General features: G+C 54.1%; 1 protein-coding gene across 1 annotated transcript in view; it reads left to right on the forward strand.

Moving 5' to 3' along the window:
* The window catches only part of Myo1d (myosin ID), a 307,929-nt gene extending 297,167 nt beyond the window's left edge, over positions 1-10,762 (forward strand). Inside the window, exon 22 of the mRNA XM_085695516.2 lies at positions 8,584-10,762. Coding sequence (XP_085551642.1) covers positions 8,584-8,740 — 157 coding nt within the window. The 3' untranslated portion in view covers positions 8,741-10,762. The remainder of the gene's footprint in view (positions 1-8,583) is intronic.
* The last annotated feature ends 602 nt before the right edge of the window (positions 10,763-11,364 follow it).

An 11,364-nucleotide genomic window follows, 5' to 3' on the forward strand; every position in this document is an offset into this window, starting at 1 on the left:
CTGGTGGGACTTTGTTCTTCTCATGTTTCTCGGGCTCTTTTGTTCCCTGTACCTTCCCCTGGATAGACCAAGTTTGCGTCTTCCTTCTTCTTGGAGAGTTACCATTACAGCCTCTGTTCTTGCTTCATTTCATCTTTTCCTTACCTGTGTTCTTGTGATGGAAGCCCAAAGACCGCCCTCTTCCTCCCCATCCTCCCAGTAAGAGGAGCTGGAATGTTAGCTGCAACATCTCACTGTCTTTCATGTTGCTGACATCCAGGATTTTAGCTCAACATTGTATTGTTTCAGTGCTGGGGGTCAAACCCAGAGCCTTGTGGATTTTACTTCCCAGTCCTTCGACACAGTCTTTTTTCGTTTTTGTTTGTTTGTTTTTTGTTTTTCAAGACAAGGTTTCTCTGTAGCTTTAGAGCCTGTTATGGAACTCGCTCTTGTAGACCAGGCTGGTCTCAAACTCACAGAGATCCGCCTGCCTCTGCCTCCTGAGTGCTGGGATTAAAGCATGTGCCACCACCGCCCGGCTCAGCACAGTCTTAAGTCACCAGTTACATACGCTTGCTCTAGTCCTAAAAAGAGCCGCACACCCCGTGAACTGTATGGTCTGAGTCTTCCTGTTCACCAGCCCTGCTGCCCTGAGCCCTCTAGACTCGTACTGCCTCTGTGTTCTGCAGTGATCACGACGGCTGGGCATGGCAATGTTTTGTGGTCTCTGCCAAGGTGATGAGACCACCAGTCCTCTGTGAGCAGCGTTCTTGTCTTCTTGCCTCTGGTGGTCTATAGTGGGCTTACCCTTCAGAGACACAGAGGGTTGGAGCCCTGTCTTTTCTGGACTCTGTTCCCCACCTGGTGCTTCTCTGCCATTCTGGAAGGCAAACTGCTTCTGTGTTCGGTCGCATAGACTTGTCAACCTACGGAGGGCTCCTTGCTCCTCGGTTATGGTACTGGCCATGATTCTGCTCAAGCCAGCACTTTGGGGCCCCAGTTCAGCTGTCCACTCTTGTTGCCTTCCCTTGCCACCTGGAGGCTGTCTTTTTGTTCCTTTAACATCCGTGGTGGCTCCCATGCTCTCTGTAGAGCCCTACAGCGCTGAGCTGCATGCAGGAGCTCAGCTTGCCAGGCCTGTCCTTTCCAGGGACGAACACAAGAGAGCTCTACACTCCAGGCCTGTGACCTGACTGGAGAGCTGGCGGGAATGAGGCCGATGGAGAGTGAATGGCAGCGGGGAGTGGCGGGCCCCCGGCTGCCTGTTCCAGACTCTGCTCATGGCATGGAGGAAATGTAGAACCTGTGTGAAGCAAGCAGGGTGTGGGGCCCAAAAGACAGAAACCAGTTGGGCGGCAGTGGTCACCAGGAGAGGCTGAGACGGTAGTCTGGAAAACTGGCTCTGGGCTGCGTGGGCAGTAGAGGCAAAGGGAGCCGAGCTGACTCCCAGCTACTGGCCTCTGTGAGGAGGGTGTCTGGGCTGGGCTCTTGACAGGTTTGACGGGGATCAGACCGAGAGGGCGTGCTCAGTGTGGCTCATGTGAAGACTAAGCTGCCTGTGGAGTGTTGAGGGGTCTCTCAGAAGAGACCAAGAGTGTGCTGGAACCTCATGCTTGAATGCAAACAATGATTAGGTCATGATCTGTCATAAAAACCACACAATGGTAACGTAAAATCTAGTGAACGTGTAGCAATAACTGAGAACGAGAGGATTGAAGCCAGGGAGGCCCCTGCAAAAGCCCTGTTGTTCTTGAAACTCAGCCCAGAGGTCACCTCCTGGGGGAGATTCACCTCAGCCACCATTACCAGTTGCTTCTTCTGTGTGGCCCACGCCCCAGCTCAGATGTCAGTTCACCACCTCCTGTCAGGTGCAAGATTGACTCTCTAGATACGTTGATGGACCAGTGGTTCTCAACCTGTGTGTCATGAGCCCTTTGGTAAACCTCTAGCTACCTGATTATTTACATTATGATTCAAAACAGTAGCAAAATTACAGTTATGAAGTAGCAACAAAAATAATTTTATGGCTGGGGGTCACAACATGAAGAACTGTATTCAAGGGTCTCAGCATTAAAAGATTCAGAAACGCTGCTCTGGACAGGGCAAGCGCACCTTGAATACTCCGCGTGAAGAGTCCTGTAGGTGGGGAGGAGAGGGACTTAGAAGCACTTTAAAGAGGACACGATGAGGGTGGAGTGGGATCCCTGCCTGGGTCTGGACGCCAAAGCAGCTCAGGCTAGGGCAGAGGCAGCCCCTGGGCGTGGGTGAAGCTCTCAGGTGTCCAGCTGTTTCACGACTGCTGTGTGGTTTCAGCTCGTCCCTTACCGCTACACATACAGAAAGGGCTTCAGAGACAGGAAGTGCAGCACCGCCGTCCAGGCCCCTCGGCTCCTCTAGAGCAGCTGTGGTGCAACCCTGACCAGAGCAGAAGTAGCGTTTCCCCAGCAGGATTTTGAAAGAGCTGCCCTCTGAGGCTCAGCAGCAGCAGGGGAACAGGCCCCTGAAGCGAAGCACAGTTCTCGGTGGGAGCCGAGTGTGTACTGCTTGTCCCAGTGACATCAGTGAGGTAGACTCTGGGGTTGGCTGCCCAGCACGGGAGACTTTTCATCTCATTGTGACTGCATCTCTCTGGTCCACAGCCTGGGACCAGACAGCAGAGTACAGCCCTTCACAGGGCACTCCTGTCCCTCTCAAAGCCCAAGCCAGGCACCCTGCCGGACTGCCTGCAACCTCCTGGGCCACTTTCTTGGGTTGGCTTCGGTCTGGAGACTGCATTTCCCAGCTGACCAGGGGCCTGGATAAGGAGGGACATTCTTCTCAGCTGATTCAGCTCCTGGACACATGTGGTTGTCCCCTTTGTGCATGGCCTGTGGGTGCACAGCCAGCCCTGGAGCCATGTCGGCTTGTCCCTTGTTACCCACAGCTGCTCTAATGAGAAGACGAACTCTAAAGTGAAAAAGGAAAGACAGTCACTCGACAAGGGCCATTTGCCCGCAATGACGGCTGAGAACAGATGACATGAGATACAAGTCCCCAAATACCACAGTTTGCTGAGCCACTAAATCCTGTAACAGAAGCTGGGGAGGACAGGCCCTTCCCCCACAGCCAGCCTCCCTCAGCAGCTGTCGTTTGGCTTGGCGCACCATCAGAGGGAGATACCCTGTCTCCATTCTCTGTGAGAATGAGGAAAGACCCCCGTGTGTGCTGGGGCTCAGGCCAGAGCCAAGGCAGCACCCACTCTCCTGTGCCTGCTGAGACCTCACCGGCTCCACAGCCACATAAAACCTCTTGCTGGTTTGGTTGTCTCGCTCTGTAATCCAGACTGGCCTCAAATCCACAACAGTCCCCCTGCCTCAGCCTCCTGAATGCTGTGATTAAAGGTGTGAGCCACTATGTTCAGTCTAACTGTACTTCAGTCATTCGGTTAACTTAAAATAAGAATTTCCTCTAAAACTGGTCAGTCGTGGCCTTTAATCCCAGCACTCAGGAGGCAGAGGCAGGCAGATCTCTGAGTTCAAGGCCAGCCTGGTCTACAGAGCAAGTTCTAGGACGGGCTCCAAAGCTACACAGAAAAACCCTGTCTTGAAACCCCTTCCCCCCAAAAAAACCAAAACATGTTTTCTGCTTTTTGTCCTCTAAATCCTATTGGCATAAAAACTCTCACATTGAACATGGACTGCTATGGATGACAGTGTTAGACAGCTGTTACCTCTGTCTACTTCTAGACTAGTCTACTACCCCAAAAGGAAATCTCCTTAGCAGCCCTGCCACCCCCGCCCCTCCCTGATGCCCCTTGCAACAACTAAGCTACCCTGTCTCTGGTGGTGTGTCTAGTGGGGTATTACAGTGGGTGCCCTGTTGTAGTTGGCTTTCTTCAAAGCTCATTGCTGTATTGATACTTTACTCCTTTCATTGCTGAATAATATTCCACTGGACATACTATCGTAGTGAATGGATTTAGCGCACTTTGGCGATCCATTCAACCACTGATGGGCTGCCTTTTGTAAATACTTCTGCTGTGAAAACTGATATACAGAGGTGTTGTCTGAACACCCGTTCTCATTTCTCTTTGGCACTCACCTGGGAGGGAGCTGCTAGACCATGTGATTGGTTTTTAGTTTTCTCTCTGGCACACGCCAGGAGCTGCTAGACCATGTCATGGCTGTTTAGTGTGCTGGGGAACTGGGAAGCTACAGCCGGGTTTTCCTTTGTACACGCGATGTGTGGGTGGCAGCAGAACCCTTCCAAGCTGCTCCTCTCTGCCCATCATTCTATTATGAACTCAACCCCTCTTCCTCTGAACCCTGCAGCAGCCTCACAAAGATGGCGGGGCACTGGGTCAGACAGGGATACCGCCAAGGAGAACAGGAGCCTGGGGCCGTTCCATTTCTCAGTGACCACCCCAGTGCTTGTTTTTCCGAGGGCTGCCTGCCTCCTGGACTCTCCCATTCCACAGGCCATCTGGCCATCTTGCCTGCGAAATGAGCTTCTTGAGTGGGTGTTTCGGGTCTAGGAGGACCATGGCCAGTTGAGCACACTGCCCGCCTCCATTGTGAGGCTGGAAAAACAGGATAAAGTGCTGGGAGTGGGCTGTCTGCAGTGCACCAAGGCCTGAGATGGCGGGCTGACCCAGCAAGCCCAGAGCCAGTGACCTAGCTGGGGTTGCTCATTAGTACCAGGAGCCCCCTTGGACCTCCAGGCACAGGGTTCCGGTTCCTCTGAGACCCCTTCCCCTCCAGGAACCTGTATTCCATACATGGAATGTCAAGCCATGCATGTGGCATAAGGACCCCACACCTGTCAGCTGAAACACAAGCTGAGAATGCCCAGGATGCACAGCGCCAGACAGGGGCTGCTCAAACAGAGCAGCCATGTGGTTTATGAGCTGCAAGAACATGGCAGACAGCATCAGCCCAGTCTGTCACAGTGGCTCTCCTGAGCCAGCGCTGTTGGGGGTCCTTGGCCCTCGACTGAAGGAGTGCAGCTCCCACAGACAGAGCTCTGTGCTTTGGTCACAGCCTGCAGATCCCAGGAGGGCGAGCGGCCTCCCAGGGCACAGGAAAAGACCCCGTCTCTAAGCTTACACTTATTTTCTGCATTCCTGGGGCTCAGAACCTTGAGGTAAAGACTGGGTAAAAGCTGGAGAGCAGATGTGAGGTGATGGTGATGATGATGAAATAACCTTCACCTGTCACCACCAGCGCATAGGCGAAGAATAGAATCTCATATGCACCTGATGGCTGTAAGAGACTCACAGGGACTTAGGCAAGCCCAGGAGCCAGTAGAACTGGAAGCCAGGCCTCTAGCCCAGCCTGGTACTTAAAAATCCCAGATGATCAAAAGCAATCTTACGTGCTTAGAGCACACTACCCAGAAATCTAGGTGGAGAGTTGGGTGCAGTGACTCATGCCTGTAACCCTGGCACCAGGAGGCTAAGGCAGGAGGAATGACCATGAGTTCAAGGCCAGCCTGACCTATATATAGTGAGATCTCATCTCCAAAGAAAAGGGGAAGAGGAGACGAGGGAGGGATGTGGAGGCATGGCATGCATTCTCTCCTGATAGGTCCTAATTGATTCTTGCCCCATAGAGGGTGGGGCTGGAAACTGGGAGTTTGATGTTTGAAGCAGAATCTGTGGCTAGGAGTAGGGGTGGCAGGACAGAAACATGTCTGTACTTGGGCTGTTCTCTGACTACCTCCCATGTCACCAGAGGACCAGGACACGGTCACTCCAGCAAGCTCCCTGGGGCAGGCTGAGGGTCAGCTCTGGCTGTGGGAGGGAAAGAATGACCCCACTTTCCTGAGTCGGCGGAGAGCTCCTCCTTGGGAGGTGGGGAGCCACCACAGGCTGGCACAGGATGGTAGCCTGCCAGAGAAATAGGGGCCCAGATCTGTCTGCATCACTGTGCAGAAGAATCCAGTTCCCCGGCTCCTGCCTTCCTCCTCACAGAGGACCCTTCTCCAGCAGCAGTGCCCTCTGGAAGGGAGGGAAGCCAACCTCAGCGGTGCATGCTGGGGCCTCCCAGGTGTGGGTCTGCTCGGCTCTCAGCTCGAAGTTCCCTGAGAAAGAGGATGTCCCCCTCCTCCCCTCTGTCTGCTTCCTGTCCCTGGACTGACTGGCTGACTAGAACTACAAGGCAAAGGGGAAAGAGCCTGTGACTTCTGAACCCAGTGACACCAAAGCTCTCCCCACCTTTTCATGCTCCCACCACCACGTCCACACCAAAACTAGAGCTGTCCTCAAACACCCAAAGAAGAAGGATAGAGACCATGGCCACCCTGCCGGTGACACTCTGGCCGAGGGACTAGGCTGAGAAAAAAGCTCCTATCGGGAGGGCCCACTGCACCTCAGGAGCATGGCCGGCTTGCTGGTGATTCTCCACATGTTAGCTTCTCAAGCTGACATAGAATTGTTCCCCTAGAGCCCGTTCCCAGAGAATCTGAGAGAACTCAGAGGCATACTGCTCTCCTGGCCCCACTAGGAAGAGGAGGGCAGGATGGCGGCCCCTAAGGAACCCACAAGACCCGAGTTCAGAGAAGCATGGTGGCTGACAAAGCTTGGGGACCATCTTGTTTGGAGGCCGCCTCAGAGCTGGCACTCTGCCTGCTGGGGGCCAGTGTGAGGCACAGGGGACCCATGCACACCTACTACAGCCAAGGGCCCCGTAGCTAACCTGCAGAGCCCCCTGGTTCCCAAGGGAGTGGAAAAGAACCTGAGTCACTGCCTCTGATGGGCTCTGCTATTTTTATGTCCAACTCTGGTTAAAAATATCTAAGCCCAGGTTCTAGCTGGGGCTGACAGGACATTAAGTATTTGATACTTAGTGCCCAGGTCTCCCTGGTCCCATTCACTGCCTCTGCATCATGGCTCATGAGGCAAGTAGGAAACACAACCAACTCTGGGCCTTCTGTGGTAGGTGCCACCACGTGTCCCTGGACACCATGCCCTGGGGCCAGTACTGCAGAAGCACCTATGCTCAGCACATTGATCCCTGTGAGCATGGCATGCAGCCTGACCAGCGTCTGAGCAACTGGGACCATTGGACCAGCCAGTGCTTAGGAAACAGTGGCAAAGCTTGTGCAGAGGCTGACCTCAACCCTGGCTTCCTTCTGCACGGTGGACATGGCCACTCAGTGTTCATCATTCAGTGCTGGGAGCTCCCTTAACCCAAGGAGACCAGGATGTTCAGAAGACCCAGACTGTTCATCCTTGACATGGAGCCTCAGCAGCCACAGCAAAAGAATCCCTAGGGAGGCAGAAAAAGCCTAGCTGGCCGGGCAATGGTGATGCACACCTTTAATCCCAGCACTTGGGAAGTAGAGACAGGTGGATCTCTGTGAGTTCAAGGCCAATCTGGTCTATGAGAGCTAGTTCCAGGACAGCTAGGACTGTTACAAAGAGAAACCCCGCCTTAAAATAAATAAATAGAAGGAAGGAAGGAAGGAAGGAAGGAAGGAAGGAAGGAAGGAAGGAAGGAAGGGAAGGGTGGAAGGGTAGGTGGGCAGAGTTGCTGCCCATCCTAACTGGAAGCCCCTAAGCAGCAAGCCTCCCCCCGCCCCGTCCCAGCTGAAAGCAGAGTGATGCAGCAGAAGCGGGGTGCAGCGTGGGACGACTGGCATGTGTGTACACACATTAGGTGCCGGCCTCCTTACAGGTTCTCAGCTTTTAAAATAAGCCGCAGCTGGAGTACATTCAGCACAGTGTGCGTTGTTAGAGCCGAGGGCTTCCACTTCCACAGTGGGGAGAGCACAGAAGGCCACCCCTGAGTGGGTCTCCACTCAGTGAGGAAGCCCTGGCTGTGGCTCCCAGGCTGACCCTGTTCGGCATCCTGCTCGGCATCGCATTCTGGAGCAGCCAGGCAGTGGGGACTATCTGCAGGGCTGTCTGCGCCCTGTGGCAAAACCTGGTTCCCCTCGCTCCAAAGTAGGAACAGCCTTCACAGGAGGGTCGTCAACTCAGACCTGCTTTGATTTGGTTGGTTTGAGTGGCGCTGGGGACTGAACCCAGATCCTCACACACGCTAGACAAACGCTCTACCACCGAGTTGTCTCTGTGTCCAGGACTTTCCAAGTTCTTATTTCCACACAGACATTTGCCCAGGCTAGCTGTAAACTCACTCTATAGCCCAGGTTGGCCTTAAACTTACTGTCCTCCTGACTCAACCACCAAGTAACTGGAATCCCAGATCTGCTGTACCCCAAGGCTCAGCCTCAGACCCACTTTTGACAGGCAGACTCCATGACAGCTATCTACGTTCAAGACAGACATTCCTTGAGGGGCTGGGGCAGTTCTAGTCTCCCTGTTGGCAATCAGAGATGACTGTCATGAGTCAGAGTCCTGACACCCTTTTTCCTGAACACCCTAGTGACTCAGCCCAGCCCTGTTGGCCATGGCACACACCTCAGTGCCTCTGTCTCCTTCCCGCCTCTTCTGGGCCCCTGCAAGCCTCTGTGGGCACCTGGGAAGAAAGCAGGTTAAATACTGAAACTGCCACCCCACAGGATCCTGGCAAATGGCAGGGCCCTGGGGGTTGCCAAGGAAACCACACGATTCTCTGTCTGCCCACTCATTGCCTGCCTGGCTTATCTTTTCCCTTCTTACAGTGAGAAGCGCCACCTTCAAGTGAACGTCACCAACCCAGTGCAGTGCAGCCTGCATGGGAAGAAATGCACCGTCTCTGTGGAGACGCGGCTTAATCAGCCACAGCCCGACTTCACCAAGAATCGCTCCGGCTTCATCCTCAGTGTGCCAGGGAACTAACTGCTGCACGTTGGAGACCTGGCCCAGGGAGCAAGAGCTTGAGCCTGGCACAAGGCTGGCCGGGCCCTTAGCCTCTCCATCCCTACACACGTTCCACCTTACTCAGCATCCCAGGAGCCCGCTAATTGCTGTATGCCCTCTAATACCACTAGAAATCAGCGTGCAAGGGCCTCCCCGCGCAGGGCTCCTCTGCCTTCTCCGAGGCCCTGCTCATGAAGTGTCCTGTCTGACTTTCTGCCCCTGCCTCTGATCTCTCAACTCTGCATAGTCCCTGCTCAGGAAACCAAAGACCCTTTGCAACCTCCTGGGCTGACAGCTAGACCACTTCTCACCCCACAAGCAACTGGATAGTTGGCAAAGGGCCAGTGGCCACTGCTGACCCAGCAGAGGGATGGGTGGCCCAGAGCACAGGACAGTTTCTCCAGCCAGAGACGTTCTCTTAGAGGTTTGGATCCAGTGTCCGTGTGCAGAGGACTAGCCCTGCTGTGACCACCCCCCCCCACCTGAAGCCTCCCTTCCTCCACATGATTGCAGCCCTTGGGACCTAGTTCAGAGCCCCTTAGCACAAGCCTTATCCCTAGCAGCCAGCCAAAGGCAGCAGGTGAACAGGTTTGCCTGTGAAGCCCATCCCTCAGCCATGTTTAGTCAGAAGTCCTTCCTTCCAGAGCTGACCCTGGAAGATCTTTTGCCACCAAGGTTCCAGGGCATGGACTTTCTGACCACTTCTCCCATAGAGACACCCTGCTGCTACTCATGGACCAGTTATAACCCTTCTCTTTGCAGACTGCCAGGTTTGTAATCAGATGTCCCCTGCTATAACCACGCTGTCAGTACCTAGTAGGGAGGTGCAAGGAGAGCCCTTCCCCCGACTCCTCCAGCTGAGCCTCCTCCTCCCTGGAGACCTGGGACTTGGGAGCCACTGCACACAGCTGTGAGAGCTGGGTCAAGGCTGCAGCAAAGAGTGTGGAGTCCTGGCACTGCCGGCCAGGCCAGGGTGCCCACCTATGCCACATACCTACCTGCTGGAGCCTGGCCCCTGAGCCCGCTGATGGAAAAGAGCTGACAGTTTGCCACTGTCTGACAAGCAAAAAGCATGCCTGTTTCAGAGCCTTCCTGAGACCCTGCCCCCATCTCAGCTGCTGAGGATAAGGCCGCCTGTGGGCAGCGCAGGCTGCTGTGGGCGCCTACCACGAAAGGCTGGGAGCAGACTACAGCAGGCGCAGCAGGACTTACAGACCCAAGAGCACATTTTCTTCATTTTTCCCCAGATTCTGCCCCCTAATCCTCACCTTGCCACCCTAACCCACCAAGTGCCTGTGTGCCACCTCCTGTGCCTTGCCCAGGACCCAAGGGAGTTACGTGGCTGACTGACCAAGGTGGTTCCAGCCACCTGGTCTCATAACCCCTTTTGCAGAACTGTGGGGCCTTTTACACTGCAGGCAGTTTGCAACAGAGAGCCCTGCTGCCGTCTGCCCTCGGGAGCCTTTCTCATCCTCCAGGCTCGTTCAGCTGCCCGTGCAGAGCGGAGGTGCCACCAGCCCGGTTTTGCCAATCGCCAGCGGACACTGACGGACCATCTGACTAGAACTTCACCTTCCCTTCCCACCGCCCACCCCAGCGTGTTGCTCTACACTAGACATGCTCCAGTGTGTTCATACACACCAAAGCAGGTCATGCCAAACAAGTCACAGATTGGAGGCTGGGCATGGGGGCTCTTCTCTCACCCTGACGTAGCCCGGAACCCCTGACCCAGGCCAGAACCTCCCACTGCCTGGAACTGCCCTGCCCACAAGCACTTTCTTATGATCAGTGTGTGGCCACTGAAGGACCTGGAATTTCGGGTGTGAATGTTAACAGTAAGAAGGGACAGGACACAGTGATTGTATGCACAGAGTGGGGTCTCTCAATTATATGAAATGCAGTCTATGGTTTGGTGCAGATATTCCTATTTTCCATTAAATTAACTTTATTTCTAAAGCATATTTTGATTTACCATAAAGAGCAATAAAGCATTAAATCTTATTTTTAAAGGCATTCTGCTTATCATTTACAAATAGTGAAATTTTAGCTTATATAGTCAACTGCCATCCCAGAAGGTAGAACCAAGCACACATTATGTAAAATGGGAGAGAATTTGCCCAAGGCTTTTGAACAGAAAATTTAGGGAGTGAGAAGCAAGCTGTGTGAGAGAAGGGGAAAGAAGCAACCTTGGAATTCAGTCCAGGCACACTCTTCCGCCATTCTGAAGCTGCAGTCTAGAATCCTAAGGGAACATGTTTCTGAAATAAACGCATGTCCACACAAAAGATGGCAGGAATTCCTGCAGCAGCTCACAGGAACAGGAACCTCGGGTAAGGTGGAGGCCCCAGGACACCCTCGTGCCCAGGAGCTCAGCACTGCAGGGTCTTGCAGTCACTGGCAGACTGCGAGGGCTGTAGGCTCCCAGCAGTGGGTGCAGGGACAGCAGAGAACAGGCCCTCGCTGCCCTCTTCCTGAGGCTGACAGGCAGATGGGACACAGAAGCTAGGGCAGTGGCACAACTGAGAGACCCAGGACCAGATTCCTCTGAAGCTAAACTCCTGTCCACCCCTGCTGACTTCTGGGCAGTGGACACTGAGCAAGGC

Source organism: Myodes glareolus, chromosome 9 (assembly GCF_982192425.1).
Source record: "Myodes glareolus chromosome 9, mMyoGla1.1, whole genome shotgun sequence".
NCBI lineage: Eukaryota > Metazoa > Chordata > Mammalia > Rodentia > Cricetidae > Myodes > Myodes glareolus.